This window comes from Papilio machaon, chromosome 29 (assembly GCF_912999745.1).
Source record: "Papilio machaon chromosome 29, ilPapMach1.1, whole genome shotgun sequence".
Lineage (NCBI taxonomy): Eukaryota > Metazoa > Arthropoda > Insecta > Lepidoptera > Papilionidae > Papilio > Papilio machaon.
Window position 1 is genome coordinate 2469397 of NC_060014.1, and position 21530 is coordinate 2490926.

The 21530-nt window shown below is 41.4% G+C and overlaps 1 protein-coding gene and 3 long non-coding RNA genes across 8 annotated transcripts; all 4 read left to right on the plus strand.

Moving 5' to 3' along the window:
- The first annotated feature begins 219 nt into the window (after positions 1-219).
- Positions 220-5062, plus strand: LOC106712571 (annexin A11). The gene is made up of 7 exons (XM_045685207.1): positions 220-258; positions 1276-1303; positions 3004-3039; positions 3450-3605; positions 4064-4219; positions 4512-4613; positions 4890-5062. Exons 1-7 carry the CDS (start codon positions 220-222, stop codon positions 5060-5062), a joined length of 690 nt encoding a protein of 229 aa, XP_045541163.1.
- Positions 5063-10837: 5775 nt separating this feature from the next.
- On the plus strand, positions 10838-13036 carry LOC123722753. Of its 4 annotated transcripts, none has more exons than XR_006756557.1 (4): positions 10838-10933; positions 11211-11321; positions 11715-11819; positions 13003-13036. It is a non-coding gene; the product is annotated as an uncharacterized LOC123722753 (long non-coding RNA). The 4 variants fall into 4 exon arrangements; XR_006756558.1 differs by lacking the exon at positions 13003-13036 and adding an exon at positions 12787-12811; XR_006756556.1 differs by lacking the exon at positions 13003-13036 and adding an exon at positions 12187-12223.
- Positions 13037-13371: 335 nt separating this feature from the next.
- On the plus strand, positions 13372-16084 carry LOC123722752. The gene is made up of 4 exons (XR_006756554.1): positions 13372-13491; positions 13786-13896; positions 14282-14386; positions 16001-16084. It is a non-coding gene; the product is annotated as an uncharacterized LOC123722752 (long non-coding RNA).
- Positions 16085-17410: 1326 nt separating this feature from the next.
- On the plus strand, positions 17411-20306 carry LOC123722755. Of its 2 annotated transcripts, XR_006756563.1 has the most exons (5): positions 17411-17437; positions 17678-17758; positions 18051-18161; positions 18554-18658; positions 20271-20306. It is a non-coding gene; the product is annotated as an uncharacterized LOC123722755 (long non-coding RNA). The 2 variants fall into 2 exon arrangements; XR_006756562.1 differs by lacking the exon at positions 17411-17437 and having other exon boundaries at positions 17641-17758.
- The last annotated feature ends 1224 nt before the right edge of the window (positions 20307-21530 follow it).

A 21530-nucleotide genomic window follows, 5' to 3' on the forward strand; every position in this document is an offset into this window, starting at 1 on the left:
AAAAGGTAATATATTATACTGAACAAACATGTATATGGCCACCCATTCAATTAAAAACAAAAGTAAAGTTTGCACAAGTGAAATTTTGGCTTAATTTATTACAAAGATAATATTTTCGGGTGTTAACAATTTGATATAAAAGTGAACCAGTTGTTCGGTTAAGCATAGTCAGTCTGACTTTTGGTCTTAGGTGGTCCTATTTGGTCCATAGGCCTTAATATGAGTCAGTACATAGCTTTCCTCGTTGTCACGCTCAGTGTAAGTTTTTTTTTATATTCTTATTTAAGTCTTACTATCTTAGTTTAAGGCATAAATTTTTAAAGTTGGTCTGTCTCGGGGTTTACGAGGAATAAAGTATGGGAGTCTCTGGTTTAGGACATAGTTATATTGAAGCTGCTAACGCCATCTATGTACAACATATGACAATCTGAAACAATGTTCTAAGAAACGTCTAGAAAAGATATCCGTCTGTCGTCTCGTGGGTGGATATTTATTTTTGAAACATTTTATAACAATACTAGCTTTTACCCGCGACTTCGTCCGCGCGGAATAAAAAATAGAAAACGGGGTAAAAATTATCCTATGTCCGTTTCCTGGTTCTAAGCTACCTGCCCACCAATTTTCAGTCAAATCGATTCAGCCGTTCTTGAGTTATAAATAGTGTAACTAACACGACTTTCTTTTATATAATACTAGCTTTTACCCGCGACTCCGTCCGCGCGGAATAAAAAATAGCAAACGGGGTAAAAATTATCCTATGTCCGTTTCCTGGTTCTAAGCTACCTGCCCACCAATTTTCAGTCAAATCGATTCAGCCCTTCTTGGGTTATAAATAGTGTAACTAACACGACTTTCTTTTATATATATATAGATATAGATTACTGATAAATAGTATAGTATTCAAATTGTGAATGAAAAAATCGATCCAGTGTTTTTAAGTTTGTGAAGTTTAAGCAGTTTTATTTTTTAAGTTTAAGCGTCGGTGGCTTATATTTAAGGGGTTAAGCACTTGACTTGCAATCTGCAGGTCCTGGTCTTGTTCGATTTTAATATGTATATTTATCCAATGTTCTTACAGTGATAGAAAACATTGTGATGCTGCACATATCTGAGAAGAAATTCAATGATATGTGTGAAGTCAACCCGCACTTGACTGTGGTTGACTATGACCTAGTCATCTCTAACTTGGGGTAGGCTCCGAGACACTAAGTATGGATGTATAGTGAGCTGATGATGATTATGTAATTAATCATATTTATTGGTATTTTTCTTCAGGTACTGAGCGTGTTGGCAGCACCTCAAGGTTTGTATCACTGTCAATTTCCATTGCAGAAACAAATAAACAAATACCATCCAAAAAACAGTGCTCAAACTGTTTTTGGATAAACAGAAATAGCAAAATGTTTATTTATACGAGTTTTTTTCATTAAATTAAGTACAATTTTCCAGTACTCCACAGTTTTTAGATAAAAGGAGAGAATAACTAAAATTACTTTCATCTCATTGTTCCAAATTCAAACATAAACTATTTTTTTTTTGTTAAAAATATCAATATAATTAAATCTAAAGTCCTTTGTACACAATGGAACATAAATATTCGAAATTAATATTGTATCCTTGCGTCACGAGTATCGCGTTGAACGCGCTCCGTACACACCTTGAATCGTCGACGCGAGACATCTATTTGATCAGTAATCAGTATTAGACATGACTACATGTCAATTGACTAGATTTTCTCCGCCATTTTGAAAATCGCAACGACTTATCTCGCCATGATTATGAAAAACAGGATGCCAATGACTCGCATAGGCATACAAAGGAATTATCTGTGTTTAATTTTTATACATACGTGCGGGTAATTTCTTTAAAAAGTTATACAAAGTTTAAGCTTCAAATATTGATGTATTAATAATTATTTTAATTTCACAGATAACCAAGGATACATATTCCAAGATGCTGAATCTTGTAAGTTTTTTTATTATTATGATACGCTATAAATAAAAAACTTAAGAGGTGTCAAGAGACACCCGGATGGAACGAAGTTCCTTTCAATTAATTAGTGAAGGAACCAATGTTTATTCTATGAATAAAAAACTTAAGTCTTCACAAGAAGTACATTTTATTTCTATGAATTTTCGTTATATATTGTCACGTCGTTGCCATGGTGAAGTAGCGCTCATTCGTCTATAGCAAAAAGTGTCGTGACAACTTTTCGTAAGAATTTTTTTCGTCTAGCCCCCTTTCACAACGCGCGATAAGGAACTTCGTTCCAAAATCACTTTCAATGGATTGAAAAAGTGAAAACTGTAAGTAGGTGGCGCCAGCTCCAATAGTTCGCTGTCATCTGTTAAAATCTTATTAACTGTGCCGTAACTAGAAACGAGCACCGAAAGATGCGTGCACATGTAGAAAAGGCTATTTTTCTGATAATTTTTTTTTAAAATTATAAATGATCTTTACAAAAATTCTATATTTTTGATAAAGTTGACCAAAGTCCACAGAGTACTTTGTACTTTGTATATAAAGTAGTGTTTTTTTTTATATCTATATTATATCAATTGATACTGTTACACTTGATTGACATCTATAGTTAGCGTTGCCAGGCGTCCGGATAAAGCCTTTTAGTAGGCCTAGTAGTAGGCTTTTTGATTGCGTGTCCGGCCAAAATAAACGGTTTTCCGGCTTTTGCTAGGCTTTTTACATTTCCCAAACGAGAGTTTACCTATTAATACTGAGACAAAATCCTAAATAATATAGAGTGTCCGACCTTTCTACCCAAATGTCAGGCCAAACTGGCTGATCTGTCCGGCTGGTAGGTTTGGCGACCTGGCAACCATGTCTATAGTTAGCTAAAGGCAATTTTTCTTCTCATTGTATTTAGTTACCTTTTTGAACCAAATTGTCCATCCTTTATTAGAAATACAATATGAGCAAACATGGTTTAAAAAACTAATTAACTACTCGTAATTAATATCTAATACTTAATTATTTATTGTTTTGCAGATGATTCCTCGGATGCAAACTCCAATTCTTACTTAGGTAAGTTTCAATCATACACAGGGCCGTATTAACAAAGGGTTTCGTCTAAGCTCAGACCTTACACTCAGACTGGAACAAAGAAAAGAGCAGTTTTATAAATTTAATCTTTATACGATTGAAACTAGGTTTAATTTTACTTTTTACGTCTTTTTTAAGTTTGCTCATGATAAAAAAGACTTGCAAAGTATCATTAAAACTTCTTAAGATCGCTAAGCTTATTAAATATTAACCTTACTCTCGTATTTGTTTTTCTCGCTCTGAAACCACTGCTGAGCTAAGTTCGTACAATTCCGTCTTACGTCTAAACGAACCTTTATGCGGCGACTAGCCGCTAGACCCTGGATTGCGCGGGCTCCATACTGGTTTTCGAATAAGTATTTTTAAAATGATAATGTTAATTTTATTCATAGAATCAGAGAGTTCTATTAACAACGGGAATCAGTACCAAAGAACACAACAGCAATCTGCACAGAATGCTAACTCTCAAGCGTACCGTAGAGCAATGCAGAGTCAGTACGGCGATTACGTGCCTTGGTCGTATCCCGGATATCCTACACCAGTGAACGGTATGCTTAACTTATTGATTTATTTAACTTATCCTATCTTAAAATCAAAACCGAAGATTATTTGAAATTGTTTGAAGCTTTAAAAAAAGTAAACGAATTAAAAATATTAATAAAAAACTTGAGAGGTGTGTTGGGACACCCGGATGGGACGAAGTTCCTTTCGATTAATTAGCGAAGGAACCAATGTTTATTCTATGAATAAAAAACTTAAGTCTTCACAAGAAATACATTTTATTTCTATGAATTTTCGTTATATATTGTCACGTCGTTGCCATGGTGAAGTAACGCTCATTCGTCGTTAACATACTTACTATAGCAAAAAGTGTCGTGACAACTTTTCGTAAGAATTTTTTCCGTCTAGCCCTCTTTCACAACGCGCGATAAGGAACTTCGTTCCAAAAATTATTTAGTCATGTTAAAATGGATACTATAACTGATTATGTTAATTATGTTCCTAGGTCGTCCAGCACAAGCGCCATGGGCCGGCACGGGTACCCCCCCAGTATATCCATTAATACCCTTAATCAAGGAAGTATACGACTACTTGCCTTATCCTCAGTACCCGCCCATACCACGTGTACAGCCCTACCCCACGTCACCGCTCATCAGATCAGGTATAGAACCAAGATTATTTCATAAACTAACTATAGAAAAACAGACCAGACAATTATCTCTATGCCAAATTTCACCCAGATCCATTTAGCCGTAGTGGAGTTCATCATCATCAGCTCACTTTACATCCCCACTGAGGGGCTCGGAGTATTCCCCTTAGTTAGGGTTGACTAGGTCATAGTCAACCACACTGACCCAGTGCGGGTTACAATAAAACATCGGATAAATGTATATCTGTAAATCGATTGCTTTATTCCAAGAACACATTGAAAAAAACGTCTTATTTTCTAAAAGTGCCAAGATCTGGAGCATCATCGTACGGTCAGGCTAGCAGCGGCTACAATCCGGGAGGTCCTTACGCTACGGCACAAACTGGAGCCAACGCCTACACTCAAGGTAAAGGCAAATCCTTGTAAAACTTTATTAACTAATTTATAACATCAGGCGCTTGATCGTACAATAACCCGACATATGAAATCTACTACACCGTACTGAGTAATCTTGTGCCGACGTACCTAATCAAATATCTGTCTGTCTAATAATGTCCTCTAACTTCAGAACACGCGCATCAATAAACCAAAAATCGCTAAAGATTTCGACAAAAGAAAAAAATATTTTCAACTCTGAGATTTGGATGGGGAAGAGATTTTTTGAATTATACATTCTTTCCAGGTCAACCATCGCCAATATTACGTAGAGGCAGACCTATTCAAACGCTTCCCCAGCCGTATTACGCTCCTCCGGCTTATGTGGCCCCTCTCCCAATAGTGCCAGTAGGCCCTATACAAAGTGTACCTGTAATTGGACCTAACGTACAACCAGGAAGCCCAGGTAAACAGAACTAACATTATAGTACTTTAATTTACTGACAAATGGCGTTGTTCACAGTTTTAAATTATTTTAAAATACTAGCTGTCTTCCGTGACTCCGGCTGCGCGCAGTTAAAAAAAAAATGAAAAATAGATGTTGGCCGATTCTCAGACCTACTGAATATGTTCACAAAATTTCATGAGAATCGGTAAAGCCGTTTCGGAGGAGTACGGGAACGAAAACTGTGACACGAGAATTTTATATATTAGATAAAGAAATTAAAATTGACACTTTACTAAAAGGCTAATACGAAATATGTGCGTAAGATTTACTGTATAGTTACGTTAAAAGTCTGAAAAGATTTATGATCTTTTTATTCTTTATTTCGAGCATTTGCTTAACAATAAATCGTAGGTACATTTTAAAATTTTCATAAAATATAGGAGATCATGTGAAATATCTTTAGGCAGCGGTCGCTTCGTTATTTAGTACGAAAGTTTTTACCGAAAATATGATATTTTTGCAGCGCTCCTATTGTGCACAAAATAAACTTGCGAGTGCGAAATTCATTTCTTCGTACGATGATCTACCGTTGGGTTCTGTGACCAAAATCTTTGTATAAAATATATCGTCGTCTCTGTTATTATATTTGGTAAAACAGAGATAACAAGCGTGGATTTCGATTTCAAAAAGCCACAGTTATTTACTTTTACGCCCAATAGGAGTGTTGCAAAAATCTAATTTAAAGTCGATCTCACTCAGAATTGTTACTCGCAAATTTTTCAGCCTCAAATACGGACTCGCTCATTTGCCACCTTTTATCTTATAAAAAAAAAACAAGTGTTATTTGTTTTTATGGTAATCATTTTTTTCAGTTAAAAAGGGTCACAGACAGATTGGCAGCAGTTCCATTTCAGCTGCAAACTCTGCAGCTTCGGCCTCATCTCAGTTTGTCAAATCTTCTGCCACGAAAAAGGGCTCCCAAGGTAAATGACGTTTATAAAGTAACAGCTAGATCATAAAAACTAGCTGTTGCCCGCGACTTCAAATTAAGAAATAGTATTTTGATGAATTTTGTTCAAAAAAGAAATTCCACGGGATTTTTCCGGGACAAAATGTAGCCTATATATTATTCCAGACTATAGTCCATACCTGTTCTAAATTTCGTACTAATCCAGTCTGCTGATCTAGAATTACGTTGCAACTTACATAATTAATCCAAAACTTTATATAATACTAGCTGTCGCCCGCGACTCCGTCCGCGCGCAGTTTATAATCTTATATGACACGTTCGGAGATTTACCATAGCAGCGCCATCTATTGATTACTTACTAAACCCAGTCGAAAGGTATCGACATCTGTTAGAATCATTTGGAGTTAATAGATAATTGTGACTGTCAAATAATAACAGACAAATAATTTGCAATAAATTAAAATTGCGACTATAATTTGAGATTTAAACTATCCTATCTCTCAAGTTGGATCGAACTGCACATAGTGTGCGAATTTTATTATAATCGGTTAAGTGGTTTAGGAGTCCATTGAGGACAAACATTGTGACACGAGATTTATATATATTAAGATTACTAGCTTTTGGCCAAGACTCCGTATGAAGGGAATTAAAATAATTACAGTGTTCTTTCAGATTATTTTCTACATGTATGTCAAATTTCAGCGAGATCCATGCAGCCGTTCTGGAGATTTCTAGTAACAAGCAACAATTATCCATCTAAACCTGGGATCCCCAAACTATTTTGGACAAGTGAAGCCCTTTTCCAAAATGAACTGTTACCACAGACCCCCACATGGTCAAATTATCTACTTTTAAGATCAATTATTGTTATTATTACTATTTTTCATTCTGAGTTAGGTCAATAGAAGAAGACAGAGTGAGAATTAGAAATGCTTTAAGTTCAAGTCTAAGTCCCTTTGGGGTCGATATCGACCCCTTTGAGAAAACCTGGAGTTGTTAAACTATATTCTAAAAACATAGAAAAATATCTAAAAACCTACAGACTTTTATCACAGAATCACACTTAGTTAAACGATTATCTGCCAGAGTCGGCGTTAGAATAGGGAGACCGCCCACGGCGCAGGACAGACAGGGGCACCACAATAACATAAATAAATAAAAACTGATGTAACCCTAAGGGGTAGGCAGACTTACATTAACCACTGACTTCATTTGGTGCAGTTCTCTCTCAATATCGCCCTTCTTGAGGATTTTATTAATGGACGGCATAAGTCCGTCTCTGCCATTCACTTTCGCGCCATTAATTTAATTTGTTAGTCTCCTTTTATTCATCCTTTCAACGTGACCAAATCAAAAACGAGTTTAAAGGATTATAAATTACGCCCAGGAAAGAGTAGAGCTGATAATGCCTTTTGCTAGTTAGTTAGTTAGTTAGTGATATAGTGTACTTATTTATCTTGTTTTCTTTTTTTAATAGGAACCTCAAGCAGTTTCTTGACGTCAGCATCCAAAAATTCAAATAGCAACTCCAACAGTTTCTCCTCTACCCAGTTCTATGATATAGAAGGTATTATAACACTAGCTGTAGACCGCGACTCCGTCCGCGCGGAATTAAAAAAAAACTAATAAGTAGCCTATGTGTTCTCCTAGACTATGATCTACATCTATGCCAAATATCATCGAGATCCGTTGAGCCGTTCTGGAGATACCTTCAAACAAGCATCCATCCAAACATTCGCATTTATAATATTAGTAAGATTTAAAGCCGCATGTGCTTATATCTTTTGTTTCATTCTCACTTCCATGCTTCATGTGTCGTGACAAACGGAGTGACAACTACCTTATCTGCCGTAACATCACCTCCCCCTCCTATGGTGTATGACTCATACACATCGATTATAGTTCAAAAAGTATTTTCACGAAGGAGGTAGTATGCATGGTAAAATCAAAGAAAACGTAGAAGATTTTATGATTTCAGAGGGCAATTTGAAACGCACCTTGAGTGCGAATAATTGTGAAAATCGATATCATATCGTCTCAACTAATTTTTCAAAATCGGTCTTGTAATAAAATTAATCGAACAAATATATACTTACAATTAAGGTATTCGATTTTTTTAACTTATTAGAATTATTTGGTAAAAAAAAAATCAAACACCTTTCATTTTTGTTCGTCAGCGCACAAGTTATTGGTTGAGTTTCATTAATTTATTTAGTTTTAAACATTCAAATAGGAAAAAAAGAAACAATTTTAGTTCAATTGTAATTCAAATACAATAAAAACGTAATTATCGATGTCCAGTTTTATGAGGACAAACATCAAAAATCGAAAAACATCTCTAGTGTATTGTCAATGTTTTTTTTTATTAATTCTCAACCAGGTGATAATGGACCAACTCAACCAGGCAGTGGTGGACCAACTCAACCAGGCAGTGATGGACCAACTCAACCAGGCAGTGGTGGACCAACTCAACCAGGCAGTGGTGGACCAACTCAACCAGGAAGTGATGGACCAATTCAACCAGGCGGTAATGAACCAACTCAACCAGGCAGTGATGGACCAACTCAACCAGGAAGTGATGGACCAACTCAACCAGGCAGTGGTGGACCAACTCAACCAGGCAGTGGTGGACCAACTCAACCAGGCGGTAATGAACCAACCCAACCAGGCAGTGGTGGACCAACTCAACCAGGAAGTGATGAACCAACTCAACCAGGCAGTGGTGGACCAACTCAACCAGGCAGTGGTGGACCAACTCAACCAGGCAGTGGTGGACCAACTCAACCAGGCAGTGGTGGACCAACTCAACCAGGCAGTGGTGGACCAACTCAACCAGGCAGTGGTGGACCAACTCAACCAGGCGGTAATGAACCAACTCAACCAGGCAGTGGTGGACCAAATCAACCAGTCAGTGGCGGACCAACTCAACCAGTCAGTGGCGGACCAACTCAACCAGGCAGTGGTGGACCAACTCAACCAGGCATTGGTGGACCAACTCAACCAGGCGGTAATGGACCAACTCAACCAGGCAGTGGTGGACCAACTCAACCAGGCAGTGGTGGACCAACTCAACCAGGCAGTGGTGGACCAACTCAACCAGGCGGTAATGAACCAACCCAACCAGGCAGTGGTGGACCAACTCAACCAGGAAGTGATGGATCAACTCAACCAGGCAGTGGTGGACCAACTCAACCAGGCAGTGGTGGACCAACTCAACCAGGCAGTGGTGGACCAACTCAACCAGGCAGTGGTGGACCAACTCAACCAGGCAGTGGTGGACCAACTCAACCAGGCAGTGGTGGACCAACTCAACCAGGCAGTGGTGGACCAACTCAACCAGGCAGTGGTGGACCAACTCAACCAGGCAGTGGTGGACCAACTCAACCAGGCAGTGGTGGACCAACTCAACCAGGCAGTGGTGGACCAACTCAACCAGGCAGTGGTGGACCAACTCAACCAGGCAGTGGTGGACCAACTCAACCAGGCAGTGGTGGACCAACTCAACCAGGCGGTAATGAACCAACCCAACCAGGCAGTGGTGGACCAACTCAACCAGGAAGTGATGGACCAACTCAACCAGGCAGTGGTGGACCAACTCAACCAGGCAGTGGTGGACCAACTCAACCAGGCAGTGGTGGACCAACTCAACCAGGCAGTGGTGGACCAACTCAACCAGGCGGTAATGAACCAACCCAACCAGGCAGTGGTGGACCAACTCAACCAGGAAGTGATGGATCAACTCAACCAGGCAGTGGTGGACCAACTCAACCAGGCAGTGGTGGACCAACTCAACCAGGCAGTGGTGGACCAACTCAACCAGGCAGTGGTGGACCAACTCAACCAGGCAGTGGTGGACCAACTCAACCAGGCAGTGGTGGACCAACTCAACCAGGCAGTGGTGGACCAACTCAACCAGGCGGTAATGAACCAACCCAACCAGGCAGTGGTGGACCAACTCAACCAGGAAGTGATGGACCAACTCAACCAGGCAGTGGTGGACCAACTCAACCAGGCAGTGGTGGACCAACTCAACCAGGCAGTGGTGGACCAACTCAACCAGGCAGTGGTGGACCAACTCAACCAGGCAGTGGTGGACCAACTCAACCAGGCAGTGGTGGACCAACTCAACCAGGCAGTGGTGGACCAACTCAACCAGGCGGTAATGAACCAACTCAACCAGGCGGTAATGGACCAACTCAACCAGGCAGTGGTGGACCAACTCAACCAGGCAGTGGTGGACCAACTCAACCAGGCAGTGGTGGACCAACTCAACCAGGCGGTAATGAACCAACCCAACCAGGCAGTGGTGGACCAACTCAACCAGGAAGTGATGGACCAACTCAACCAGGCAGTGGTGGACCAACTCAACCAGGCAGTGGTGGACCAACTCAACCAGGCAGTGGTGGACCAACTCAACCAGGCAGTGGTGGACCAACTCAACCAGGCAGTGGTGGACCAACTCAACCAGGCAGTGGTGGACCAACTCAACCAGGCAGTGGTGGACCAACTCAACCAGGCAGTGGTGGACCAACTCAACCAGGCAGTGGTGGACCAACTCAACCAGGCGGTAATGAACCAACCCAACCAGGCAGTGGTGGACCAACTCAACCAGGAAGTGATGGACCAACTCAACCAGGCAGTGGTGGACCAACTCAACCAGGCAGTGGTGGACCAACTCAACCAGGCAGTGGTGGACCAACTCAACCAGGCAGTGGTGGACCAACTCAACCAGGCAGTGGTGGACCAACTCAACCAGGCAGTGGTGGACCAACTCAACCAGGCAGTGGTGGACCAACTCAACCAGGCGGTAATGAACCAACTCAACCAGGCAGTGGTGGACCAAATCAACCAGTCAGTGGCGGACCAACTCAACCAGGTAGCGGACAAACAATCCCTGGAGGACAGCCTAGACCAGGCAAAAAACCAAAGCCAGGTACATATTGATTAATATTAATTTGCATCTTTTGCCGTCAACGTCAATCAACCTTAGTGTTTTTGTTTAGTAACGGATTCCTTTAAAATAAGTTTTTGTATCATAATGTCAACATATATATATTTATCTAACGCTCTTACGGTGAAAGATATATTTTTTTTTGTTGTGAAGCCAACCCACAATTAGCTAGCGTGGTTAACTATGGCCTAGTCAGGTCATAAAGTGAGCTGACGATGATGATGTCATCATAGGTTAATCAAATGTTTTTAATCTATAGGAAAGAAGAGAACCGAAAAGGTCTTTAATTCAAAATCAGAAGCTAATGCGGAAGCCGATGCACAATCATCTACTGAAATTGACTACACAACAACACAGACTGGCACTATTGGTAATTTACTACTTGTTTGTAATTATTTTGGACACTGGTCGTTTTTACTTTTAGTATCTTTTTATTTTATGTGATTTTCAAAGTTTTCTTTTATTTTGTCATTTTATTGAAATGCTTGATTGGCCGATGATTTAAACAGAAATTGTTTCGAAGTAATTTCTACATGCATATAACATTTTTCATTTACCTAAAAGAGGCAGCTGCTCTTCGTCCACTTTTGAGCGACGTCCTTGCATTATAATGTTAGCTGAATTATATTTAGTGACATACATTTTTTTTTCATTGTAGTATACTGGAGTATGTTTCACCATCATACTGGTATCAGTACTTTCTCAGCATATTTCAATGTTGCTCCAAACAAAATGTAATAATATTATTTTTTATTCATCACAGGAACAAGTACATTAAATTCAAAGAGCAAAGCAAGCAGTAACAGTAAAAGCAAAAGTTCATCTTCGACATCAACAGCAGTAAAAGAAACGGACTCATATGAGACAGGTAATAAATATTTAAGTAATACATATTTGTAAAATTTCTTAATATATGAGAAAATGGTACTGACACCAGATTACCTTGGAATCCAAGCTATGGTGCGTATCGTCTCGTTTAATTTTTCACATCGGTCTTGTAATACAACTAATCGAACAAATATACTTAACGTTTAGTTATTTGATATTTTTCAACTTATTAGAATTATTTGACTATGTATCGCACAAATAATTTAAAAAAAAACCAACTCAACCAGGCAGTGGTGGACCAACTCAACCAGGCAGTGGTGGACCAACTCAACCAGGCAGTGGTGGACCAACTCAACCAGGCAGTGGTGGACCAACTCATCCAGGCGGTAATGGACCAACTCAACCAGGCAGTGGTGGACCAACTCAACCAGGCGGTAATGGACCAACTCAACCAGGCAGTGGTGGACCAACTCAACCAGGCGGTAATGGACCAACTCAACCAGGCAGTGGTGGACCAACTCAACCAGGCAGTGGAGGACCAACTCAACCAGGCAGTGGAGGACCAACTCAACCAGGCAGTGGTGGACCAACTCAACCAGGCAGTGGTGGACCAACTCAACCAGGCGGTAATGGACCAACTCAACCAGGCAGTGGTGGACCGACTCAACCAGGCAGTGGTGGACCAACTCAACCAGGCAGTGGTGGACCAACTCAACCAGGCAGTGATGGACCAACTCAACCAGGCGGTAATGAACCAACTCAACCAGGCAGTGGTGGACCAACTCAACCAGGAAGTGATGGACCAACTCAACCAGGAAGTGATGGACCAACTCAACCAGGCGGTAATGGACCAACTCAACCAGGCAGTGGTGGACCGACTCAACCAGGCAGTGGTGGACCAACTCAACCAGGCAGTGGTGGACCAACTCAACCAGGCAGTGGTGGACCAACTCAACCAGGCGGTAATGGACCAACTCAACCAGGCGGTGGAGGACCAACTCAACCAGGCAGTGGTGGACCCACTCAACCAGGTGGTAATGGACCAACTCAACCAGGCAGTGGTGGACCAATTCAACCAGGCAGTGGTGGACCAACTCAACCAGGCAGTGGTGGACCAACTCAACCAGGCAGTGGTGGACCAACTCAACCAGGCAGTGGTGGACCAACTCAACCAGGCAGTGGTGGACCAACTCAACCAGGCGGTAATGGACCAACTCAACCAGGCAGTGGTGGACCAACTCAACCAGGTGGTAATGGACCAACTCAACCAGGCAGTGGTGGACCAACTCAACCAGGCAGTGGTGGTCCAACTCAACCAGGCAGTGGTGGACCAACTCAACCAGGCAGTGGTGGACCAACTCAACCAGGCAGTGGTGGACCAACTCAACCAGGCAGTGGTGGACCAACTCAACCAGGCAGTGGTGGACCAACTCAACCAGGCAGTGGTGGACCAACTCAACCTGGCAGTGGTGGACCAACTCAACCAGATGGTAATGGACCAACTCAACCAGGCAGTGGTGGACCAACTCAACCAGATGGTAATGGACCAACTCAACCAGGCAGTGGAGGACCAACTCAACCAGGCAGTGGTGGACCAACTCAACCAGGCAGTGGTGGACCAACTCAACCAGGCGGTAATGGACCAACTCAACCAGGCAGCGGACAAACAATCCCTGGAGGACAGCCTAGACCAGGCAAAAAACCAAAGCCAGGTACATATTGATTAATATTAATTTGCATCTTTTGCCGTCAACGTCAATCAACCTTAGTGTTTTTGTTTAGTAACGGATTCCTTTAAAATAAGTTTTCTATCATCATGTCATATATTTATCTAACGCTCTTACGGTGAAAGGTATGTGTGAAGCCAACCCGCAATTACCTAGCGTGGATGACTATGGCCTAATTGCCCCTAAAATATGTAAGGCTCCGAGACCCTTAATGGGGTCATAAATTGAGCTGACGATGATGATGTCATCATAGTTTAATCAAATGTTTTTAATCTATAGGAAAGAAGAGAATCGAAAAGGTATTTAATTCAAAATCAGAAGCTAATGCGGAAGCCGATGCACAATCATCTACTGAAATTGACTACACAACAACACAGACTGGCACTATTGGTAATTTACTACTCTCATTTATAATTATTTTGTGCATTAGCCGTTTCACTTTTAGTTAATTTTTATTTTATGTGATTTTCAAAGTTTTCTTTTATTTTGTCATTTTATTGAAATGCTTGATTGGCCGATGATTTAAACAGAAATTGTTTCGAAGTTATTTCTACATGCATATAACATTTTTCATTTACCTAAAAGAGGCAGCTGCTCTTCGTCCACTTTTGAGCGACGTCCTTGCATTATAATGTTAGCTGAATTATATTTAGTGACATACATTTTTTTTCATTGTAGTATACTGGAGTATGTTTCACCATCATCAGTACTTTCTTAGCAGATTTCAATGTTGCTCCAAACAAAATGTAATATTATTATTTTTTATTCATCACAGGAACAAGTACATTAAATTCAAGGAGCAAAGCAAGCAGTAACAGTAAAAGCAAAAGTTCATCTTCGACATCAACAGCAGTAAAAGAAACGGACTCATATGAGACAGGTAAAATATTTAAGTAATACATAGTAGTATAAATATATGAGAAAATGGTAGTGACACCGGATAACCTTGGAATCCAAGCTATGGTGCGTGCTTCAGTATAGTCTCTATGCTCACTACCCCAAAAAATCCTATCTCCTACATAATCTTTACGTTAATTTGTTAGTTTTTATTTAATTAAAGTTAAACATTTGTCAAAAAATTTTAATTACAAGAAAAAAATACAAACCCAAATTCATTATTAACCTGGCCTTGTCCCCTCGGGTGGCGACTCAATTTTGTACTACTCTTCCATACGTACATATCAGCCGTCATATCCACTCCCTTCTTACGCAGAGTTTCTTTCACACTATACACATTTTCTTCGTTCTTCTACCATTGTAGCCATTGAAATTCAATATCACTACTTTTTTAAATAAAAACCCAAAGTCTTGGTATGAAGCGAATCCTTTGTAAACACACTTCCATTCGTCTGGAATATTTCTCGTCGAATTGAAATGCACTACAGTAGATCCAACTATCAAGTTTCGCTAAAAGTTTCGAAACTCTAGTCACTCCGATCCTAACATCTAACCTTGCTGTTGTCATACAACCACAACAGCATGGTATTTTAAAACTGGAAGTCAACAGTAATTAAGCATTATAAATAAACGATATTTCCAAGGATGTTAACTTTCAAATGCAAGTTGACGCTTTGGTATACTGATTTCAGCATCGCTTTTGATAAAATAAGCAATTATACAGGGTTACTTGTAACTGGACGTATTCCCGTAAAGAATAGATCGGGGAGCTCAAATGCAACAAATTTATTCCCCTATATGTATATCCGAAAGTTAACGGTTTACGATTTATATTTAACTTTGTGATTTTTGAAAAAATATCATCTTTTACCCCGTTTTGACATTATTTTAAAAAAATGGGTGGTAAAATGTTATTAAACATATTTTTTACTAGTAGATAACTTAGCAACATAACATAATAACCCCTATACATATCAATAAATGCTTAATAAGTAATGGTTAAAAATAAACATATTTTTGATTTATTTGCATAAACTAACGTCACTCGAGTTAAAGTGCTACGCAGCTTAAAAAATCACTACGAAGTTAAACGTACAAATTACTGATAAAACTTCCTCATCTAATAAGCTATGCAAAAAGGTATAATAGTCAATATTTTAGTGCCTAAAAGTAATTTTAAATCTTTTTTAACTTGACAAAGGTAAGCTGAATCTTAAAACGGAGTAGAATTACTTTGAAAAGAAAAAATAAAATTTACCTTTACCGCGAAAGATACTCTATAACGCATAAGAAAGGTCTAATCTCGAGTACGCGAATGCAATACACGGTGTCTCCTTCCGGACGGAATTAAAAAAAAACCACTTGCTTTAGTCGCTTAAATGTTCTTCCAGATCTATGCCAAATTTCATCAAGATCCGTTGAGCCGTTCAGGAGATACATTCTAACAAACATCCACCCATACTTCTACCCATCCATATAATAAGAGTATATCGCAATCTAAGCTATCTAATGTTCGATAAGTATCAACGAGAAAATCTCCTATCAGAGCTCTGTAATTGAGCTCTGAAATAAGATAGTATTAATTTATTTGCTACAGATTATGATGACAACAATCCAGGCAGTGGTGGACCAACTCAACCAGGCAGTGGTGGACCAACTCAACCAGGCAGTGGAGGACCAACTCAACCAGGCAGTGGTGGACCAACTCAACCAGGCAGTGGTGGACCAACTCAACCAGGCAGTGGTGGACCAACTCAACCAGGCAGTGGTGGACCAACTCAACCAGGCAGTGGTGGACCAACTCAACCAGGCGGTAATGGACCAACTCAACCAGGCAGTGGTGGACCAACTCAACCAGGTGGTAATGGACCAACTCAACCAGGCAGTGGTGGACCAACTCAACCAGGCAGTGGTGGACCAACTCAACCAGGCAGTGGTGGACCAACTCAACCAGGCGGTAATGGACCAACTCAACCAGGCAGTGGTGGACCAACTCAACCAGGCAGTGGTGGACCAACTCAACCAGGCAGTGGTGGACCAACTCAACCAGGCAGTGGTGGACCAACTCAACCAGGCGGTAATGGACCAACTCAACCAGGCAGTGGTGGACCAACTCAACCAGGTGGTAATGGACCAACTCAACCAGGCAGTGGTGGACCAACTCAACCAGGCAGTGGTGGACCAACTCAACCAGGCAGTGGTGGACCAACTCAACCAGGCGGTAATGGACCAACTCAACCAGGCAGTGGAGGACCAACTCAACCAGGCAGTGGTGGACCAACTCAACCAGGCAGTGGTGGACCAACTCAACCAGGCAGTGGTGGACCAACTCAACCAGGCAGTGGTGGACCAACTCAACCAGGCAGTGGTGGACCAACTCAACCAGGCAGTGGTGGACCAACTCAACCAGGCGGTAATGGACCAACTCAACCAGGCAGTGGTGGACCAACTCAACCAGGCGGTAATGGACCAACTCAACCAGGCAGTGGTGGACCAACTCAACCAGGCAGTGGTGGACCAACTCAACCAGGCAGTGGTGGACCAACTCAACCAGGCGGTAATGGACCAACTCAACCAGGCAGTGGAGGACCAACTCAACCAGGCAGTGGTGGACCAACTCAACCAGGCAGTGGTGGACCAACTCAACCAGGCAGTGGTGGACCAACTCAACCAGGCAGTGGTGGACCAACTCAACCAGGCAGTGGTGGACCAACTCAACCAGGCGGTAATGGACCAACTCAACCAGGCAGTGGTGGACCAACTCAACCAGGTGGTAATGGACCAACTCAACCAGGCAGTGGTGGACCAACTCAACCAGGCAGTGGTGGACCAACTCAACCAGGCAGTGGTGGACCAACTCAACCAGGCGGTAATGGACCAACTCAACCAGGCAGTGGTGGACCAACTCAACCAGGCAGTGGTGGACCAACTCAACCAGGCAGTGGTGGACCAACTCAACCAGGCAGTGGTGGACCAACTCAACCAGGCGGTAATGGACCAACTCAACCAGGCAGTGGTGGACCAACTCAACCAGGTGGTAATGGACCAACTCAACCAGGCAGTGGTGGACCAACTCAACCAGGCAGTGGTGGACCAACTCAACCAGGCAGTGGTGGACCAACTCAACCAGGCAGTGGTGGACCAACTCAACCAGGTGGTAATGGACCAACTCAACCAGGCAGTGGAGGACCAACTCAACCAGGCAGTGGTGGACCAACTCAACCAGGCAGTGGTGGACCAACTCAACCAGGCGGTAATGGACCAACTCAACCAGGAAGTGGTGGACCAACTCAACCAGGCAGCGGACAAACAATCCCTGGAGGACAGCCTAGACCAGGCAAAAAACCAAAGCCAGGTACATATTGATTAATATTAATTTGCATCTTTTGCCGTCAACGTCAATCAACCTTAGTGTTTTTGTTTAGTAACGGATTCCTTTAAAATAAGTTTTCTATCATCATGTCATATATTTATCTAACGCTCTTACGGTGAAAGGTATGTGTGAAGCCAACCCGCAATTACCTAGCGTGGATGACTATGGCCTAATTGCCCCTAAAATATGTAAGGCTCCGAGACTTAATGGGGTCATAAATTGAGCTGACGATGATGATGTCATCATAGGTTAAACAAATGTTTTTAATCTATAGGAAAGAAGAGAATCGAAAAGGTCTTTAATTCAAAATCAGAAGCTAATGCGGAAGCCGACGCACAATCATCTACTGAAATTGACTACACAACAACACAGACTGGCACTATTGGTAATTTACTACTTATTTGTAATTATTTTGGACACTGGTCGTTTTTACTTTTAGTATCTTTTTATTTTATGTGATTTTCAAAGTTTTCTTTTATTTTGTCATTTTATTGAAATGCTTGATTGGCCGATGATTTAAACAGAAATTGTTTCGAAGTAATTTCTACATGCATATAACATTTTTCATTTACCTAAAAGGGGCAGCTGCTCTTCGTCCACTTTTGAGCGACGTCCTTGCATTATAATGTTAGCTGAATTATATTTAGTGACATACATTTTTTTTAATTGTAGTATACTGGAGTATGTTTCACCATCATACTGGTATCAGTACTTTCTCAGCAGATTTCAATGTTGCTCCAAACAAAATGTAATATTATTATTTTTTATTCATCACAGGAACAAGTACATTAAATTCAAAGAGCAAAGCAAGCAGTAACAGTAAAAGCAAAAGTTCATCTTCGACATCAACAGCAGTAAAAGAAACGGACTCATATGAGACAGGTAAAATATTTAAGTAATACATAGTAGTATAAATATATGAGTAAATGGTAGTGACACCGGATAACCTTGGAATCCAAGCTATGGTGCGTGCTTCAGTATAGTCTCTATGCTCACTACCCCAAAAAATTCTATCTCCTACATAATGTTTACGTTAATTTGTTAGTTTTTATTTAATTAAAGTTAAACATTTGTCAAAAAAATTTAATTACAAAAAAGAAATACAAACCCAAATTCATTATAAACCTGGCCTTGTCCCCTCCGGCGGCGACTCAATTTTGTACTACTCTTCCATACGTACATATCAGCCGTCATATCCACTCCCTTCTTACGCATAGTTTCTTTCACACTATACACATTTTCTTCGTTCTTCTACCATTGTAGCCATTGAAATTTAATATCATTACTTTTTTAAACAAAAACCCAAAGTCTTGGTATGAAGCGAATCCTTCGTAACCACACTTCCATTCGTCTGGAATATTTCTCGACGAATTGAAATGCACTACAGTAGATCCAACTATCAAGTTTCGCTAAAAGATTCGAAACTCTATTCTCTCCAATCCTAACATCTAACCTTGCTGTTGTCATACAACCACAACAGCATGGTATTTTAAAACTGGAAGTCAACAGTAATTAAGCATTATAAATAAACGATATTTCCAAGGATGTTAACTTTCAAATGCAAGTTGACGCTTTGGTATACTGATTTCAGCATCGCTTTTGATAAAATAAGCAATTATACAGGGTTACTTGTAACTGGACGTATTCCCCTAAAGAATAGATCGGGGAGCTCAAATGCAACAAATTTAACCCCCTATATGCATATCCGAAAGTTAACGGTTTACGATTTATATTTAACTTTGTGATTTTTGAAAAAATATCAGCTTTTACCCCTTTTTGACATTTTTAAAAAAATGGGTGGTAAAATGTTATTAAACATATTTTTTACTAGTAGAGGATTTAGCAACATAACATAATAACCCCTATACATATCAATAAATGCTTAATAAGTAATGGTTAAAAATAAACATATTTTTGATTTATTTGCATAAACTAACGTCACTCGAGTTAAAGTGCTACGCAGCTTAAAAAATCACTACGAAGCTAAACGTACAAATTACTGATAAAACTTCCTCATCTAATAAGCTATGCAAAAAGGTATAATAGTCAATATTTTAGTGCCTAAAAGTAATTTTAAATCTTTTTAAACTTGACAAAGGTAAGCTGAATCTTAAAACGGAGTAGAATTACTTTGAAAAGAAAAAATAAACTTTACCTTTACCGCGAAAGATACTCTATAACGCATAAGAAAGGTCTAATCTCGAGTACGCGAATGCAATACACGGTGTCTCCTTCCGGACGGAATTAAAAAAAACCACTTGCTTTAGTCGCTTAAATGTTCTTCCAGATCTATGCCAAATTTCATCAAGATCCGTTGAGCCGTTCTGGAGATACATTCTAACAAACGTCCACCCATACTTCTACCCATCCATATAATAAGAGTATATCGCAATCATCGCCATCTAATGTTCGATAAGTATCAACGAGAAAAATCTCCTATCAGAGCTCTGTAATTGAGCTCTGAAATAAGATAGTATTAATTTATTTGTTACAGATTATGATGACAACAATCCAGGCAGTGGTGGACCAACTCAACCAGGCAGTGGAGGACCAACTCAGCCAGGCAGTGGTGGACCAACTCAACCAGGCAGTGGTGGACCAACTCAACCAGGCGGTAATGGACCAACTCAACCAGGCAGTGGTGGACCAACTCAACCAGTCAGTGGTGGACCAACTCAACCAGGCAGTGGTGGACCAACTCAACCAGGCAGTGGTGGACCAACTCAACCAGGCAGTGGTGGACCAACTCAACCAGGCAGTGGTGGACCAACTCAACCAGGCAGTGGTGGACCAACTCAACCAGGCAGTGGTGGACCAACTCAACCAGGCAGTGGTGGACCAACTCAACCAGGCAGTGGTGGACCAACTCAACCAGGCGGTAATGGACCAACTCAACCAGGCAGTGGTGGACCAACTCAACCAGGTGGTAATGGACCAACTCAACCAGGAAGTGGTGGACCAACTCAACCAGGCAGTGGTGGACCAACTCAACCAGGCAGTGGTGGACCAACTCAACCAGGCAGTGGTGGACCAACTCAACCAGGCGGTAATGGACCAACTCAACCAGGCAGTGGTGGACCAACTCAACCAGGCAGTGGTGGACCAACTCAACCAGGCAGTGGTGGACCAACTCAACCAGGCAGTGATGGACCAACTCAACCAGGCGGTAATGGACCAACTCAACCAGGCAGTGGTGGACCAACTCAACCAGGTGGTAATGGACCAACTCAACCAGGCAGTGGTGGACCAACTCAACCAGGCAGTGGTGGTCCAACTCAACCAGGCAGTGGTGGTCCAACTCAACCAGGCAGTGGTGGACCAACTCAACCAGGCAGTGGTGGACCAACTCAACCAGGCAGTGGTGGACCAACTCAACCAGGCAGTGGTGGACCAACTCAACCAGGCAGTGGTGGACCAACTCAACCAGGCAGTGGTGGACCAACTCAACCAGGCAGTGGTGGACCAACTCAACCAGGCAGTGGTGGACCAACTCAACCAGGCAGTGGTGGACCAACTCAACCTGGCAGTGGTGGACCAACTCAACCAGGCAGTGGTGGACCAACTCAACCAGGCAGTGGTGGACCAACTCAACCAGGCAGTGGTGGACCAACTCAACCAGGCAGTGGTGGACCAACTCAACCAGGTGGTAATGGACCAACTCAACCAGGCAGTGGTGGACCAACTCAACCAGGCAGTGGTGGACCAACTCAACCAGGCAGTGGTGGACCAACTCAACCAGGCAGTGGTGGACCAA

What these genes read in the sequence shown, in the direction of transcription:
- LOC106712571 (XM_045685207.1), top strand. Translation starts at nt 220, where the DNA reads ATGAGTCAGTACATAGCTTTCCTCGTTGTCACGCTCAGT. An exon ending in TCCTCGTTGTCACGCTCAGT is followed by an intron (nt 259 to 1,275) that starts GTAAGTTTTTTT and finishes ATTTTTCTTCAG; the next exon opens with GTACTGAGCGTGTTGGCAGC. An exon ending in AAACTCCAATTCTTACTTAG is followed by an intron (nt 3,040 to 3,449) that starts GTAAGTTTCAAT and finishes TTTTATTCATAG; the next exon opens with AATCAGAGAGTTCTATTAAC.